At 42.7% G+C, this 19,279-nt stretch overlaps 1 protein-coding gene across 1 annotated transcript in view; it reads left to right on the forward strand.

The window, feature by feature from the left end:
* Positions 1 to 16,969, forward strand: part of SF3B2 (splicing factor 3b subunit 2) — a 62,779-nt gene extending 45,810 nt beyond the window's left edge. Inside the window, exons 13-20 of the mRNA XM_040328825.1 lie at positions 6,966 to 7,055; positions 7,430 to 7,537; positions 7,664 to 7,771; positions 8,297 to 8,439; positions 10,018 to 10,119; positions 12,362 to 12,461; positions 14,194 to 14,379; positions 16,880 to 16,969. Of these exons, the coding sequence (XP_040184759.1) occupies positions 6,966 to 7,055; positions 7,430 to 7,537; positions 7,664 to 7,771; positions 8,297 to 8,439; positions 10,018 to 10,119; positions 12,362 to 12,461; positions 14,194 to 14,379; positions 16,880 to 16,951 (909 nt within the window). The 3' untranslated portion in view covers positions 16,952 to 16,969. The remainder of the gene's footprint in view (positions 1 to 6,965; positions 7,056 to 7,429; positions 7,538 to 7,663; positions 7,772 to 8,296; positions 8,440 to 10,017; positions 10,120 to 12,361; positions 12,462 to 14,193; positions 14,380 to 16,879) is intronic.
* Positions 16,970 to 19,279: the final 2,310 nt, after the last annotated feature.

The raw sequence follows: 19,279 nt of genomic DNA on the forward strand, positions 1-19,279 counted from the left end.
CCCCACACTAGTAAACACTGTAATAATAGCCAGTTTAACATTGCCCCCACTAGTAATCACTGTAATATAATAGCCAGTTTAACATTTCCCCACTAGTAATCACTGTAATTATAATAGCCAGTCCAACATCCAACTCGCTGTAATGTCCACGATTGTCCCCCACTCGTCATCACCATCACTGTTCCAGACAACTCCAACATTGCCCCCACACTAGTAAAGAACACTGAGTCCCCGTCCTTCATAGCGGCGCTCACTTTTCCCCCTCAAGCTCCACACGTCCGGATTCCCAGAGTGCGCCAAGACAGCCAGCCAATCCGGGCAACCTTCCAATCAGAGAGGGTGCTCATCACGTGGGCCAATCGGGTTCAGAGACGGGACATCCCATCCAACCAATCACAGCCGCTCTGTGATTGGGGTGGAGCAAGATGGCCGCCGCTCCGGAGCTAGGCCGAAGCCGGGGACTTTCCTACGGCCGAGGCTCCGGAGCGCTCCGCGGATCGCGTGCCGATCCGAACGGGGTGACCCGTTCGGATCACAGATCGGTGACGATCCGTTGCACCCCTACTCAGAAGTGTAAATGTTATGAGTTGTACTCGGTGTCTGCAGTCTCAAAGCCCAGCAGCAGGATGCTGCCCATCTTGGTTTTGAAGATTTTCAACACCTTCGTTCAGGTTCACAAACTTCTGTATGGAGTCTACCAATATACCAGTCATTGCCTCCCTACAGCCAGGGGATATCCTGGATTATTTGAAAATCGAGGATGCTTACTTGCATGTCCCATCCTCCCAGCACATCGCTTCCTGTGTTTTGCAGTGGGCTCACATTACCAATATGTTGCCCTGCTCTTTGTTCTGTTCACAGCACCAAGGGTTTTCATCAATGGGCTTTCCCCTATACCTGTGGGGGAAATAGAAGTCTTGCTGCCTATATCTGATTCTGGTTTAGGCATATCGTTGATTCACAGCCTTCTCCACTATTCATTGTCCAAAAGTAGAAAATCGGCGTGCTTCAGTCAACATTGTCTGGACTCTGGTGAATAGTCTCCAACCAGAGGTTTTTCAAGACCTTTCTAACAGGTGAAGAATACTGGATGTGGACCTCCTATTTTTTTTTTTGGTTCAACAAAAAATTGGAACAGTTCATGTCAAAATCCAGGGGTCCGCTTGCTCTTCCAATAGACATCCTGGTGACTTTGTGGGATCATTACAGCCAGATCTACACATTTCCTCAAACCCCTTCCTAGCCTGATCTGTAGACTAGAGACAGAGGGCATTCTGTTAATACTTATTCCACCAAATTGGCCCAGGAAGCTGTGGTACTCGACGACTTCTGTCCCAGGGGCCGGTTCACCATCTCCTTTGGTGGTCGCAGGCCTTAGTTTTTGAAACCCAGACCCGAAGGACCAGGCTGTCCAATTTGTAGTTCTTACTACACCTTTGAAGTCAACCCTCTAATAAGGTCTACCATCGTGCACTTGAAAGACCTGTTTCTCATGGTGTGAGACCTAGGGGTGATCACCCCAGAAAGTATTTGTGGACAAATCTTGTAATTTTGCCAAATTGTATCATCAAGGGGCTGATTGCAATCTTGGCCAATCCGTTCCAAAGGCTGCTCACTTCTCTTCTTACTGAACGCTTTTGTTCAGAGTGTTGCTCACATTATTCCCCCTATCCATTTTGTTGTCTATTGAATTCTAACCTTTTTCTGTCAAATCCCTAGAAACCACCCTTTGAGCCTATCTGGGATGTTCTCTTGTTGACTCTCTCTCAAGGTTGCCTTTTCTCATTATCAACTTTGCATGCTGTTTTAGAGTTTGCAGCCTTAAGCCCTGTACACACGGCCCAGAGTCTCGTCAAGAAAAGAACGTTGTTTTTCCTGATGAGATTCTTGGCAAGATTCTCTTGCCGGCCGAGTGTACACACACTCCATTCAAAAGAACCACCGTTCTTTTGAATGGCACGAACGCGGTGACGTCATCGACGACGAGCATGCGCTCGTCGCACGATGTCGCCACCATCTTGCTACACCCTTCCTATGCCTTGGAAGCTACCGTGCATGCCTCAAAGTCATTTTGAGCATGCGTGGGTTTCCACGGCGACGGGTAAGTATACAAACGCTCAGGTTTCTCGGCAGGAAAACACTGCCGAGAATCACGACAATAAAATGGAGAGCAGGTTCTCTATTTTTCTTGTATAAATTCTGGGCAGTTTTCTTGACGAAAAACCTCAAAGCCTCAAAGTTTACTCGGCAAGAAAGCTCTGCCAGCAGTTTTCTTGCTAGGTGTTGCAGAGAAAACTATGCGTGTGTACGAGCCTTTAAAGTAGAATTTCATCCTCCATCTAGTCTTTAAAAATGTTCCTTCCCCCATCCGAACGCCTATGATGATTAACCTGTGTAAAAAAGATGCATACACTTGCCTATTTTCAGCGCATTCCAGTCCGGTGAAATGATCCAGCTCCCACTTGTCAGCTAGCAACAGGATGGAGCGCTAACTGCTGGGACATGGGGGACAATGGATGGTGTCACTGCTCCAAGCTTTACTAGCCATTGTTAAGCACTTTCCAATCTCCCCTGCAGCTGGCTAACAAATTTGATCACATGACTGGATTGGTGCGGCCTGAAAACGGAAAATTGAATACTTTCTGTAATTTTCATTTCCCGGTGCCTATCCATGGCAGCATACATATGGTTGGTTGCTCCGCCCCCATCCAACCCACAGGACCAATTATAACTCTTTAAAAGAGAGCGACAGCCTCCCATCTGACATTCTTGTAACTAGACTCAAACGATTAAGGATTTTAAAGAAAGGGAGGGCGTATGCTGCCATGGATAGGCACCAGGAAAGGAAAATTACGGAAAGGTAAGTATTACATTTTCCGTTTTCCTGGTGCCTTCATGGCAGCATACATATGGTAAATAACTTGCTTACAGGGGGAGCTACTGCAAAACTAGTTTTAATTTTCAATTATAGAGCGAACAACTGTAGTTTTTTTTCCCCCCAAAGTCGCGGGAAGTAAGCACAGCTGAGTCCAGACTATAGTGGGTCATAAAATGTGGTGAAAGACGACCAACTTGCCGCTCAACAGTTTCTGGAGAGACTCGTGCTAACTGGGTGTACCAAAATGGCCGCTGACGGTCTCGCTGTGCTATTGCGCATGCGCTGATGAAGTCATCACTGCGCGACACTGCGTCCTTCCTGGCAGGGATAAATCAGACTCGGATGGTGCGCGCAAAGCGCTGCAGGTACCAGAAATGGTGAGGGAAGACATGCAACAAATGTCACAGTATACTATCTACCTGCCAGCCTCCCACAGAATACTCACAGCAAGCTTCAGCAGGTGAGAACTGACTAGTCATTGGAGCAGTGCCTGTTCTCAATATAAAAGGAGGAAAACATACCTGAACTCCAGATCCCCCAAAAAGACCCACAGATAACGGGTTCCCAAACTTTTTTGGTGCCTTTAGCAGCCTAAGTTTTTATGGGACTCCATATACAGGGGAGCATGAACCTGTAATGGTCGTGCTGACATGGTGGCATAGTAAGGGCTGTATCCAGGTGATCCACGATCCTGCAGGTTTGAGGACAGAAAAAAGAATGTCAGATGGGAGGCTGTCCCTCTCTTTTAAAGAGTTATAATTGGTCCTGTGGGTTGGATGGGGGCGGAGCAACCAACCATATGTATGCTGCCATGAAGGCACCAGGAAAGATTAGTATAGTATATAAATCTTTTTTGCATCGGTTAATCAGCACAAGGGTGAGGAGAGGGGACATTTTTAAGACTAGTTAGGTTTAGACTGGAACTATACTTTCACCTGCAAGAAACCCTTTCCTGTACTGCATAGGGACAGTATTATGTTGAGGCCAGAAGCCTTCTCTTATCTCGGGTGGTTTCTCCCTTCTGCTTTAACCAGGACATTGTCCTTCCTTTTCAGTACCTCTCCTTACCATCCCAAGGAGGTCTCCCTCCAAGTGATAACCTGCATCTCATTCCACCATCTCCTGGTTGGTTTGACAACTCCTCATTCAAGCCTGTAGACTTAATGGCATGGTTCTGCCTTTCTCTTTCAGAGTGCACTCTACTAGATCTGTTAGTGTTTTGTGGGCTTTCTGGCATCAAACATTTGTTTTTTGTTTTGTTTGTTTTTGAGAGAAAAAAACATACCCCTCCGAGTGACCTATGTACATCATAAGGATTTTAACAAACTTTCTTAACCACTTAAGCCCCGGACCTTTAGGCAGCTAAATGCCCTGGCCAGGTTTTGCGATTCGGCACTGTGTCGCTTTAACAGACAATTGCGCGGTCGTGCGACGTGGCTCCCAAACTAGATTTGGCGTCCTTTTTTTCCCCACAAATAGAGCTTTCTTTTGGTGGTATTTGATCACCTCTGCGGTTTTTATTTTTTGCGCTATAAACAAAAATAGAGCGACAATTTAAAAAAAAATGCAATATTTTTTACTTGTTGCTGTAATAAACATCCCCCAAAAACATATATATAAAAAAAAATTTCCTCAGTTTAGGCCGATACGTTTTCTTCTACCTATTTTTAGTAAAAAAAATCGCAATAAGCGTTTATCGATTGGTTTGCGCAAAATTTATAGCGTTTACAAAATAGAGGATATTTGTATTGCATTTTTATTAACAATTTTTTTTTTACTACTAATGGCGGTGATCAGCGATTTTTTTTTTTTTCGTGACCAACATTATGGCGGACACTTCGGACAATTTTGACACATTTTTGGGACCATTGTAATTTTCACAGCAAAAAATGCATTTAAATTGCATTCTTTATTGTGAAAATGACAGTTGCAGTTTGGGAGTTAACCACAGGGGGCGCTGAACGTGTTGGGCTTCACCTAGTGTGTGTTTCCAACAGTAGGGGGGTGTGGCTGTAGGTCTGATGTCATCGATTGTCTCCCCCTATAAAGGGGATGACACGATCGATGCGCCGCCACAGTGAAGCACGGGGAAGCCATGTTTACCTACGGGTCTCCCCGTTCTTCAGCTCCGGGGAGCGGTCGCGACGGAGCAGCTATAAACGAATAGCCGCGCCGTTGTCCCGGATCGCTCCCCGAGGTAAGCCGCACGCAGCGGGGGAGGGGGTCCCGATCGGACCCGCGGAAAGGCAAGGACGTATATATACGCCCATCTGCCTGTCCGTGCCATTTTGCGGACGTAAATAGTCGTGCGGCGGGCGTTAAGTGGTTAAAGATTCCTACCTTTCATTCTGAAGAAATCCATGTGTTTGCATCCATGTGGGAAAGTGAGTCTAATGGGAGTGGTTTCGTAATTCTCAATCAGCTGTGCACCTGAAGGGCTTTGATGAGGAAAGCTGCTGGGCCTGCATCCCTTTTTTTTTAAATGCATTTTTCCTAATGGAAGTAGCTGTTTTTGTTGCAGGGGGGTGCCTGAAATCTGACTTGTATCTTACTGCAGACTTCTGGGAAAATTGGTGAGCCAATCACGCAAGCAGGAAATGTTTCTGGGGGGTGTTTTGTACACATTCTGTTGTGTATGCTATAATTTTTTCTTTATTTGCCATTACACATTACATTATTATTTCTTTCAAATTTGATTGAAGCAGAGTATTTTGTCTTCTTTTATTGCCATCTTGCTTAACCACTTAAGCCTGGACCATTTTGTAGCTAAAGGACCAGGCCCCTTTTTGCGATTCGGCAACTGAGTCACTTTAACTGACAGTTGCGCGGTCTTGCGACGTGGCTCTCAAACAAAATTGATGTCCCTTTTTTTTTTTTTTTTTCTCCACAAATGGAGCTTTCTTTTGGTGGTATTTGATCACCTCTGTGGTTTTTATTTTGTGCACTATAAACAAAAATGGAGTGCCAATTTTGAAAAAAATTCTATATTTTTTATTTTTTTGCTATAATAAATATCCCCCAAAAAATATATATAAAAACATTGAAGGGGTTAAGTTTTTCTCTTAGGGAGTGATTACTACTGTGTGGGGGCGTGGCTTGTCGTGTGACGTCACTGATCGTCGTTCCCTCTGACAGGGAACAGACGATCGGCGACGCTCAAACTAGGAAGAACGGGGAAAGGTTTGTTTACACTTGCCTCTCCCCGTTCTTCAGCTTTGTGACCCGATCGCGGGACACCGGCAGCGATCGGGTCCCGCGGTCACGGAGCTCAGGACCAGGTCGCGAGCGCGACCCACGGCTGGGTTGTTTAAAGGCGACGTACCTGTACGTGCTTGTGCCATTCTGCTGATGTATATCGGCGTGAAGGGGTCCTTTAAAGTGGAGGTTCCACCTGGAAAAAAAAAATTCCACCAAAAATCTAAAAAAAAATACAAAAAAAATAAATGGGGAAAAAAAAAAAATGTTGCCCTAAATAGCTGTTGCTATGCGGAAGTGCTGAATCTGCCTCTTCATCCTCCGGTGGATTCTCTTCCTCCTCCTACACTCGGTGTCTTCTTGTGAATAGGGCGCGCTGCATTCTGGGAACTGTGTGTGTCCCAGAAAGCAGCCGGCCCATTCACAAAGCGCCACGCTGCTCACGCATGCGCAGTAGGAAACGGGCAGTTAAGCCGTACGGCTTTACTGCCTGTTTCCCTTACTGTGGATCGGCCTCGGCGGGGGCCGACATCGCTGGTGGGCTAGGACAGGTGAGTGTCCTTGTTAAGTCAGCAGCTCCAGTGTTGGTAGCTGCTGACTTTTTTTTTTTTTTTGTAATGGAACCTCCACTTTAAGTGGTTAATAACCTAATGTTCGAGAGTTGTAAATCTTTTTAAGAAAAGTTCTTCAGAATCGTGATCTTTATTCTAAGCAAAACAATTGTGACTCTGCAAAGAAAAGGATTTTACAAGTAATTCAAAAATCCTGTATTGCCATTTAGCATTAAAAAATTAAAAGTGCAAAACCTCAGTAGTGTTTTTTTGTTTTTTTTTTGTCATGTAAATAAATTGGTTATTTAATAATATTTTGATCATTTAACTTCTGCCATTAGGGAAAAGAATTTGAGACTCGTCTGAAGGAAAAAAAGCCAGGAGACCTTTCTGATGAGTTGAGGATCACTCTAGGAATGCCAGTGGGACCAGTGAGTTGATTGATAATTTTAAGTTGTTTAAAAAAAAAAAAAAAGGCTGTGTCTTCCAAGTGCACATGTATTCAAAATATGGCTGGTGGCATTGGGATGGAGGGAGGCACACCTTGCAAATGTTACATGTTGCACCCATAATTAGGGTGTTACATTGTCTAACTTTATTCTTATTACCATGAGCTAATTTTGTTTTTTTAAATAAGATCTGTGTTTTTTATTTTTTTTTGTGCTTGCATTTGGAAATGTCTGCAATGTTCAGTTGGCTTTTTGAAAAACGATTTAGTTTGCTATCGCACTGAAGGTAGTGGACCTGATATTGGAATGCCTCACCTTCTGAATGTTAATCTACTTTACAATTTCTTGTCCTGCAGAATGCTCATAAGGTTCCTCCTCCATGGCTTATTGCAATGCAGAGATATGGACCACCCCCTTCATATCCCAACCTTAAAATTCCAGGTTTGAATAATCCTATTCCCGAGGTAAGACACGCGTATGATACTTTTGTGTACACCTGGATTTTTTTAATGATGGCTGTTTTTTTTTGCAATGCATTATACTTATTCACCTTTTTTTTTTTTTTTGTTGTTGTTTACCAATATCCCAAGGGATGTTCATTTGGATATCATGCTGGTGGTTGGGGCAAGCCTCCTGTAGATGAAATGGGAAAACCACTTTATGGCGATGTGTTCGGAACCAATGCCTCAGATTTCCAGGTAAGCAGCTGCCACAATAATTGCTTTAAAGTGGTTGTAGACATTTAAATGAAATATGAAGAAAGCATATCCTCATCTAGTGTGTTTCTATCTCAGTCCATAGCACCTGGTGTGAATCCTGGTCACAGTTTACTCTGTGGCCCTCCAGTGACTTTCCTCAAGCACACAGGAAGTGATTGACTGCCTCCCAGTGAGGCTGTGCTCCACTCCACAGGTGTCAGATTACACGGCTCTGTGCTGTGGAATGTGACATCAGAAAGCCACCTCCTGGAAGTTGACAAATACTTTAGAGGACTCTAGGAGAGGGTTAAAGCTTCATTTTTGTTTATAACCCAAGGCTTGTCATTTCAGAATGTTTGTGTTAAGGTTTACCACTTAATACAAATTCTACTAAATATTGTCATCCCCTTTATTAGTGTATCTAAAACCAAATAAAGTTCAGTTTTCTCTTTTATAGAGATTACGGTATGTGCCTTTTTTTTTTTTATTTTTTTTTTTTTAAAGGATTTTATTTTTGACATTTAGAATAAAAATGAAGAGGAAGATATAGACAGAACCCCATGGGGAGAGCTAGAATTGTCTGATGATGAATCCTCTTCTGAGGAAGAAGATGAAGAAAGCGATGAAGATAAAGCAGATGAGACTGGATTCATTACACCTGCAGATAGGTGAGTGATTTGGGGTCTTGCATGGCTATCTCTCTTGGGTTTTCTTTTACCTTGACCACTTCAGTCCCAGTTTTTTTTTTTCAAAATTGCAGTGACTATTAAAGTGATTTGTAAACGATCACCTTGTAAAACAACACATTCAGCTAAAGTTACAAATGAAAAGCAAAACATTAATATTTTTTTTGTTTAAGTGATCACATTCCCACAGTTCTCAGCTGCATAAGAGCTGAGGGGAGGAGGAGCAGCGGCGGCACCCTGATCTTCCAAGTGAATGGGGTGTATGTGGACAAGTCTGATTAATGGAGAAGAGCTGGCTGAGTTCCCAGCATAGCTAGAGAACTAACTGACCATGGTGTGTTCTGCTTAGTGTGGTCAGTTTTTAACAAAAAAGCAGGGGGATTGGCAGGAACACTAGGGATTTTGCACAAAGGAAACAATACAAAACACTTTTTTCATACAAGTAAATGGTACAGCAGGCACATATCAGGAATATAAAATGTTGGGTTTACATATTCTTTACCACTTAACCAGCCAAGGACGTCATATGACATCTTTGACTTTCAGTGGGAATATCTGAATAATGCCTGCAGCTTCAGGTATTCAGATATTCTCATTTTCAGCCGGCGATTCTGTGCACCGTAAGAACGATCATAGTGGCAGTTCCGCCAATTGATCGATCATACAGGTGACGGGAGGGGACTTCGCCCCTCGCGCCGCCACCCGGTGCTTCTCCCGACTCTCCCATACAATCGGGGACCCGGAGAAAGAATCGGACGCCGCCAGAGGACGACATAGAGATTTTGCAGCCATCTCGGTGACCGTTGGAGGCCCGGTCTTTATCTCAGGCTTTCCAGCCTGGAGGAGAGATGTGGGGTCTTATTGACCCTCGCATCTCTCATAAAGAGGACCTGTCATGGACCATTCCTATTACGAGGGATGTTTACATTCCTTGTAATAGGAATAAAAAAAATAAACAATAAAAAAAATTGCAGTTTCGGCAAGAACAGCGGCCTGCCAAAGCCACTGAAATGTTTAAAAAACACGGCACCAAGACTAAGGGCCCTTTCACACGGGGCGGATCAGTAATGATCCGCCTCCGTGTGTCCGTCAGCTCAGCGGGGATCCTCCGTAAAATCCTCGCTGAGCCGTCGGCTGACAGGGCGGTCCCCGCACACTGTGCAGGCACCACCCTGTCTTTTCTCCGCTCTCCCCTATGGGGGGATCGGATGAAAACGGACCGTGTGTCCGTGTTCATCCGATCCACAGACGGAAGAAAAAATAGGATTTTCTTCCGTCCGTAAAATCTGAGCTTTGCGGAGGCGGGTGATTACAAGTGTCAGCGGATGTTCATCCGCTGACACCCGCAATCACATAGGGACCAATGTATGACCCGTTTTCATCCGCAAACGGATGGATGAAAATGCGGACATACGGTCCGCACGTGTGAAAGGGGCCTAAGTGTAAATGCCAAACATAGTCTGGGACTCGGTGGTAAAGCTTTTTTAATAACTGCTGTCACTTTATTTACAGAAGACTTTTTTTCTTGTTGCAAACTGTTTTTGTTATGTCTTTATGCAGTGGTCTTATTACACCTGGAGGATTTTCTTCTGTTCCTGCTGGTATGGAGACACCAGAACTTATTGAGCTGAGAAAGAAAAAGAATGAAGAGGCCATTGATGGGTATGTAGCTCTATATAATATTTATAGTCTGATTGCTGAAATTTTTAGATTATTTTATATACTTTTTCCCACCACTGCCAGATGTTCTCCTTTTCAGTGTTTACAGGCATACCCCACTTTTAAGTACACAACGGGACCAGAGCATGTATGTAAAACGAAAATGTACTTAAAGTGAAACAATACCCTTTTTCATTTCTAGGGTGTAGTGGGGGGTCAGGGACTGTAGTGGGGGTGTCAAGAGCTGTAGTTGAGGTCTCAGGGGCTGTAGTGGGGGTATCAGGGGCACTCTGGAACAGGGTGGGGTATGCTCTCGGAGCTTCAGCTCCTTCTACTGTGGCTGCAAAATGTTCGTACAGTACTTGTAAGGCACTTTACATACACTCGCAGGTATGTCCTTACTCGCGAGTGTATGTAAAGTGAGTGTACTTAAAGCGGGGTATGCCTGTATTCTGTCAGTAAAATCAAAGCATGTCAAAATCTACTTGACTTATGAGACATATGCTAGCGGTTTATTTTGAATTTGGCATTGTGTACAATTAAAGCAGAACTACACTGCTACGTAGTACCACAAACCAAACATGCTATTTCATAAATGTTTAATGTTCAAAACAAACTCGTTCATGTCTCAATACTTTTATTTTGCTGAGAAACCACTTTAAAAAATACCCCCTGGTAGCATTTACTTCCTGTAATCCATCTGCTCAGGCAGGAGGGTAGACGTAGCTGAGGAAGCTCCTCTTCCCCTCCTAAAGACTCCTGGGATGCATGACATCACTTGCATAGGCCTGGAAACCAGGATGTAACTGAAGAAATGTGTTTAAAAAAAAAAAAAGTTTAACAAGTAAATAGGATATATACATTCATGTCTATTTTACTAATGCCTAGGTCTTCTCTCTTGAGAAGAGACGCTTGAGAGGGGATATGATTTTTTGTGGAAGGGAGTTTAACAAGACGCGTGGCTATTAAAATTAGAAAAAAATGTGTTTAACCTTTAAACGACGTAGAGGGTTGTTTACTGTAAGAGCGGCAAGGATGTGGAATTCCCTTCCACAGGCGGTAGTCTCAGTGGGGAGCAGCGATGTTTTCAAAAAAACTTTTAGATAAGCACCTGAACGACCACAACATACATATACAATGTAATACTGACCTATAATTGCACACATAGGTTGTTTTGTTTTTATTTTTTAACCTCACCTACTATGTAACTATATATGCATCCCTGCGTGAATGGGTGATATTGCACTTTTAACGCTTTCTCTTTAGACTTGGCCCAACAGCTGGAAAAAACACCTGCTAGTTTTGTGTTCTGAGGGCTCATTGGTAGCAGTTTACGTTTGCAACTGCAGAGTTAAAGCAACCTACAGGTGCTTGCTTCAAGATATCCTCCTTCCTGCTCCACTATTTCAGAGGTCACAAGAACCCCATCAGGGACTATTTGTTCACGAGGATTGCAGGGTGGTGGTACAGGGCCCCAGTACTTTCTCCACTGACAATTGGTCCCCTTCTGTTTCCCAGCCTTCAGGTCATTCAGTTGGTTCATTGGAATTGCCATCCCAGCCAAATTCTTTCTTTTTTGGAAGTTCTTTGGTAAATTCATCACAGCGGAGCATATCATTTTAATAGTTCTGGATGTATAAGGCTCCTTTCACACTAGGCGGACTCGTCGCTACAGAGTCCACCTGCTCCCGCCAGCTCAGCGGGAGATCAGTCCGTTGATCTCTGCTGAGCTGGCAGATGACGAGCTCCTCTCTGCTCACTGAGCGGGGAGGGGCTTGTCAGGCGTCGCTGTTTCCTATGGAGCGATCTGATGAAAACGGACAGCATGTCAATTTTCATCAGATCTCATCCGATCCGCCATGGATGGATGGGGACGTATCCCCGTACGTCTGTTTTTAGCAGATTGTGTCGGATGTCAGCGCACATGTCTCCGCTGACATCCGACGCTCCATAGAGATGCATGGAGCGGCCGTTCAGTTCCGCCGTCAAAACTGACAGGCGGACCTAAATGGTCCGTCCGTGTGAAAGGGGCCTAAGAGCATGTGGTTTTTTTTTTAAAGTATGTATCAGCTGGTGTCAAAATGTGTGTTTTTTTAACTGAGATGTAATTGTTTTGGCTACAAGACTGTAGACTTGTAAAAATATCAAATACATAATTTTTTTTTATTAATGGTACCGTGCATGGATCCATTTCTCATACATATTCTGGTTGCGTTTTTTATTGAATTTTTTTATAACCCAACAGTACAGAGACTCCGCTACTTTTTACGGTGCTTCCAGAGAAGAGGACTGCGACTGTTGGTGGTGCAATAATGGGATCCACTCATATCTATGAAATGTCTTCGGTGAGTTTGAATATGAAATGGAAACTGAGTTGAGAAAATGGCTGTCGGGTGTACAGTTTTTTAATATCCGCTTTGTTTAATTGAGGGTTCGTTAATGCAGAAATATCCAAATGTGTTGAATACAGTTCTAAGGTATGTGTGCTTTTGAATCCCTTTGCAATCTTCTTAATGGAGGGATGGGATAAACTTAGTCGGTACACATTAAGAGACTTCATGTAAATAAACATATTCTATTTAATCCAGTTTTGTGGTGTTTTGAGAAAATTTACTTTTTTTTTAATTATTTAATCGTTCACCGGATACAGGATCAGTATTAAAGTGAATTTGCATCCCAACTTTAACTATGCTTAAAATGTGGTTTCTCTTTTCCTGCTACATATTCTGGCTTAAATTTTTTTTTTTTTTTTATACCTACATATTTTTATTCTGCTCTGGTCCCATGGTCCCGCAGCTTCAGCACCTCTGTGTCTGTGAGTGGCAGCTGCAGTAGAGTAGGGAACACTGACAACGTCTGGGACATGGAACCTATGAGTAATGTCATGGCTCCCAGAATTTTCAACAATGCTTTTGCTCACTTCCTCTCCCCTGCAGCTGCCACTCATTGACATTCGGGATCATGTGATTGGAGCAGACTAAATACATTTTCATTTTTTTAGGTATATATTTTTAAGCATAGTTAGTGTTAGGCTGAAATTCAAATTTTATTCTAAAACAAATGAGTTATATTGCTGCTTTCAGGAGATTGGGCATTAGCAAACAAAGCTGCTAGTTAGCCCCATCATGCTTCAGTTTAATGCCAATGTCCTAAAAGGATAGATGTTCCATCTCTTCTGGGAGAAGAAATATATTTAAATTTCCTCTAGAATAGATGCTCTTCTTCCTGTCTGCTGGTAACATTTTTAAGACTTAAAAAGTCAGGCTGAGTGTATTTCTGCTATTCGGGAGAAATCTTGTATATTTATCAATAGATAACAGACGTCCTCTGGATGAGGCATAAATAAGGCCATCATCCGTCTACCTCTTGACCTTTGGCAATCATAGAAAAAGCAGTGTGTTCATGGTTAAAAATACAGGACCTCTCCTCGGTGGAAAAGCACTCGGCCTGACTTTCTTTAATTCGGGCAGCAAGTTATTGGTACTGCTGCCTGAACATATCCAGCGGCTGCATTGTTTTGTAATAGAAAACTATTTTGAGTAGTATTAAAGCTGGAATTCTACTTTGGGGGTCCCACCCCTCTGTCTTTTTGATCCCCCCTCCTCTCTTTTGTTTCTTTCATTTGCATTAAAAGTGAAATTACAAATATTTCTAAAATACAATAGGGTTATAATGCACATTTAATTTTAATTTTTTCATTTAGAGATCTAACATGTCAACTTTGTTTTTTGCCTTGGATTGGATTGGATTGGATTTGCCTTGAAACCTTGGATTGCTAGCATTATTCAATCAAGAAACATGCTTGTAATCCAAAGCACTAGTATATCAAAGCATATTTTCTCATAAGAAGAAATAATGGATACTCAGATGATTAGTTCCACAACCATTTATTCATAGGTTTTTTTCAATTTATAGTCCATATAAAAAGATTAAGCTATGCGATTGCGTAACCATAAAATGTCCTTTCACAAATGGCAACCTCCACAAGAGGCAGAATCCAGCAGGAGCTACATTGTATAAACTGAATATGGTTAAAAGTGAAATGTTTAATTTTATATTCGCCATTCTCTCTCATAGGCATTGTCCCGAAGGGGTGCACCTACAGAACCACAAGGAGTAGAAGTGGCACTGGCTCCCGAAGAGCTTGAATTGGATCCATCTGCCATGACACAGAAGTATGAGGAAAGAGTACGGGAAGCACAAGAGCAAGTACAAAAAGAGGACTTCAGTGACATGGTGGCTGAACATGCAGCAAAGCAGAAAGTAAGAATTTTGCATCAAATTTGTGTGTGTATATTTTATACACACACACACGCACACACAGTATCTCACAAATGTGAGCACACCCCTCACATTTTTGTAAATATTTTATTATATCTTTTCATGTGACAACATTGAAGAAATTACACTTTACATTGTAGCAAAGTAGTGAGTGTACAGCTTTTATAACGGTGTAAAATTTGCTGTCCCCTCAAAATAACTCAACACACAGCCAGCAATGTCTAAATCACGGGCAATACAAATGAGTGAACCCCTAAGTGAAAATGTCCAAATTGGGCCCAAAGAGTCAATATTTTGTGTGGCCAACATTATTTTCCAGCACTGCCTTGACCCTCCTGGGCCACTCCTCCATGATGACATTACGTAGCTGTTAGAGACCTTGCTCTCCTCCACCTTCTGTTTGAGGATGTCCCACAGATGCTCAAAAGATCTTAGGTCTGGAGACATGCTTGGCCAGTCCATCAGCTTTTTTAGCAAGGCAGGTCTTGGAGGTGTGTTTGGGTTTGTTATGCTGGAATGCTGCCCTGTGGCCCAGTCTCCGAAGCTCTGCTTCAGTTTGTCACAGTACATGTTGGCATTTATGGTTCCCTGAAAACTGTAGTTCCCCAGTTCTGGCAGCACTCATGCAGCCCCAGACTATGACACTCCCACCACCATGCTTGACTGTAGGCAAGAAACGCTTGTCTTTGTATTCTTCACCTGGTTGCTGCCACACACGCTTGACACCATCTGAACCAAATAAGTTTATCTTGGTTTCATCAGACCACAGGACATGGTTCCAGTAATCCATGTCCTTAGTCTGTTTATTTGTCTTCAGCAAACTGTTTGTGGGCTTTCTTGTGCATCATCTTTATAAGAGGCTTCCTTCTGGGTTGACAGCCATGCAGACCAATTTAATACAGTGTGTGGCGTATGGTCTGAGCACTGATGGGGCTGACCCCCCGCCCCCCTTCAACCTCTGCAGAAATGCTGACAGGACTCATACGTTTATTTCCCAAAGACAACCTCTGGATATGACGCTGATCACGTGCACTCATCTTCTTTGGTCAACCATGGCGAGGCTTGTTCTTAGTGGAACCTGTCCTGTTACTTGGCCAACGTGATGAAGCTTAGTTTCAGGGTATTGGCAATCTTCTTATTGCCTATGCCATCTTTATGTAGAGCAGCAATAATTTTTCAGATCCTCAGAGGTTTTTGCCATGAGGTGCCATGTTTAACTTCCAGTAACAAGTGTGAGAGTGATAACACCCAATTTAACACACCTGCCCATTCACATCTGAGACCTTGTAACACTGAGTCACATGACAGTGGGGAGGGAAAATGGCTAATTGCGCCCAATTTGGAAATTTTCAGTTAGGGGTGTACTCACTTTTGTTGCCAGAGGTTGACATCAGTGGCTGTGTGTTGTTTTGAAGGGAAAGCAAATTTACACTGGTATACAAGCTGTACACTCACTACATTACATTGTAGCAAAGTGTAATTTCTTCAGTGTTTTCACATAAAAAGATGTATAATAAAATATTTACAAAAATGTGAGGGTTGTACTCACTGTTGTGAAATACTGTATAAACTGATTAGCCATAATATTATGACCACTTGTTATAAAAAGGTATCGAAACACTCAGGGGATTGCAGTTTGTTGCGTATAGGGCTGTGTCGTCGCAGATCAATCTGAGTACTCGCGCTGACACGTGTTCAGTCAAAAGCGCCTACAGTTGGCACTTGAACATCAGAACTTGACAATAGACCAATGTCCTGGTATGATGAATTCAAGAATGTTGTGTTCCTCAAACTGATGTGTTTGCAGTGCTGACTTCAAAATGACCTCCAAAATGTCCAGATTTTAGTCAAATCTTGCATCTGTGGCATGCCCAATCCATGGAGGGTCCACCTCGCAACTTACAGGATTCAAAGGAACTGCTACTGGTGTCTTGGTGCCAGGTACCATAGCATACCTTCAGAGTGGAGTGGAGTCCATTCCATGATTGGTTAGTGGGTGTGTGGTCATAATGTTATGGCTGATTGGTGTGGGTGTGTGTGTATAGTTGAAAAGTTAAGAACGGTAAATGGTGTGATCTGCTGTAACAATGCAAAGCACTACCCCTATGCATCGAACACTAGTGAATCATGGGTTATAGTGTGTGGGCTGGTATGAACAGGCTCTTAAACCATAATAACAGAACACTACAGGATTAATTCTCCCACTTACACTTGTATCGATTTTCTCTGGGACCAGACACAATTTTTCCTGACTTTGATTGCATTTGGACAAGGGATGGGTTTGAAATGGTAATAAATCTAAGCTTAGCAACCCTACAGCCTATATGGGTTCCTGACCTTTTTTATCTCCTGGCCGCACTCAAGTAAAATGAGTGATGGTGGCTTCAGTTTTACAAGGGCAATCCGTAGTCTAATAAATTGACCTAGTCATTAATTTATCTTTTTGTATCACCCATTGTAACACACTTCTTTCATCTTATAGCAAAAGAAAAGAAAGGGACAGCCACAAGACTCCCGAGCAGGAGGGAAAAAATACAAGGAGTTCAAGTTCTGAGTACTATTTTTTTTTTTTCTTTTTTTTTTTTTTTCTTCTGATGTCAGTTTTTATTTGTAATAAAACATGCTAAACCGTAGAAGTCTTTACTGGTTCTTCTATACATTCATAGATAAAATATACAATAATGTAAAGTTTGTTGGGAATTTTTTTGTAAAGGATACTCTTGGAAAATGTACTTGTATCTCACTGAACAAATTATGGTTTGTAACATGTTAATTGTTACATGCATTCTCTTGGTTAGAGGGATTGCTGACTATGCTAATGATATTCTCAGTATAACAATTAACAGATCATCTGTATTTGAGATTTCTCAGTATTACATCTTGAGATCTTTTTTCATTTAGTAATGGATAGATGTACAGAATGCTATGCAGAGTGCAGGTTTCTTTAACCACTTGATTAATGGCCTAAAATACTTATTGATTACCAGGCCATTTTCAGTTTTCAGCACTATGATAGCTTGCCAGGCACTCTATAGTCCATACCAACAGACCTTATTTTGTACCGTAAACATTTATGGGGAACTGTGACAAATGCTTTTGCAAAATCCAGATACACCACGTCTATAGGCCTTCCTTTATCTAGATGGCAACTCTCCTCCTCATAGAAGGTTAATAAATTGGTTTGGCAAGAACAATTCTTCATGAATCCATGCTGATTACTGCTAATGATACAGTTTTCATTACTAAAATCTTGTGTGTGTATATAGGGTTATTGTACTGGTCACATATAGTGTTGTCATGAAGATGAAGTGGTTAATGTTCAGATCTGCCGGATAAGGGAGATAAAAGGGTAAATTTACAGGTCACATGGAGACAACAGAGGTAGTATGGGGGGGTTAATTAAAAAAACAATCCTTGTGTCAGTAAAACAGAATTAATCTGCAGCTAAAGCTCCTATTCACAGACACTCCATCTCTTTCCTTCCTCTGTTGGAAGGGGGAGCATCAGCACTGTAAACCGTACCATGTGATTTCTGACCAATTGCAACGATTACATGGTACGCATCTCCACTGGTCTGCTGGCGGCTTGGTAATCCCTGGATTACTGGGGGGAATCTGCCACCTGACTGCTCTTTTTCCAACGCTGTTCATAAATAACAGTGGGTAAAACCAAGAATGTTCAATATACTTGGTTTGACAAGTGAGGGCTGATGCGTGCATAACAATTCCTTAATTTTCATGAAAGACCAATTGCTGCTAGGTTAGACATCTAACTAATCATGATATCTTATTGTACAATAAGATGCTGGCCTTTTGGAGACTAGAACTCCTTTGGTTCTGTACTGGCCATTCAATTTTCATCTTTCTTTAGGAGAAGAATACAGAGGGTAAGCTCTAGAAGCAGCATTAGTGGTACATTTCCTGCTGTCTATACAGAACTCTCGCAATGTTTTTTTTTTCCCGTTGCGATCACCAGGTGACACATTTGTGTCTGTTTATTTTCTTGTGTGTGGTTTATATTTTTATTGGATAGCTGACCTGATCGGAACTGGAAGTAGGCAATTGTAAACAAACGGGCGGACCTAGGCATGCCTGTGTGAAAGGGTTCTAAAGGCAGAAGGTTTTTTATTATGCATGAAGATAAAAAAACTTGTGTGCAGCAGGCCCCCTTATCTGAGCCCCATCTCGATCCAGCGATGTTGCACGAGAGTATCGGCTGGCTGAGACAGCAGCGGGTGCCATTGGCTCCTGCTGCTGTAAATCAGTCAGTGAGGAGAGAGGAGGCGGGGCCGAGTTGCGGCTTCATATCTGAATGGACTCAGAGCAGCGACTCTGCTCGGGTGCCCCCATGGCAAGCTGCTTGCTGTTGGGCACTCAGCAGGAGGGAGGAGCACCAGCAAGAGACCCGAGAAGAGGAAGATCTAGGCTGTTCTGTGCAAAACCACTGCAAAAAGCAGGCAAGTATAAAATGTTACTTTTAAACAAACAAAAAGAAAACAAGACTTTGATATCTCTTTAGGCAGGGCCTAAAATTGTGCTCAGCATACTTGTTATGAAATAGTGTTAACATAACAAATCTCACACAGTATGAGGTTTCTTGCAGTTTCTCTCCGTGCTGTCATCTGCTGTTGCAAAAACCCAAGTGCCATATTGTGGGATTTTCACTTCAGTCGTGCTCTTCCTGGCGTTTGAAGCTGGCATTGTAATCCCATGCCTGCACACATTGGGGGTCATTTACTAAGGGCAAATCCACTTTGCACTTCAAGTGCCCTGCAAGTGCAGTCGCTGTAGATCTGAGGGGAAGCTCTGCTGAATTTATCATTCAATCATGTTCAAGCACAAATGCTGTTTTTTATTTTTTACTTGCATGTCAACCTCAGATC

The sequence above is a fragment of the Rana temporaria genome, chromosome 11 (genome assembly GCF_905171775.1).
Source record: "Rana temporaria chromosome 11, aRanTem1.1, whole genome shotgun sequence".
Classification (NCBI taxonomy): domain Eukaryota; kingdom Metazoa; phylum Chordata; class Amphibia; order Anura; family Ranidae; genus Rana; species Rana temporaria.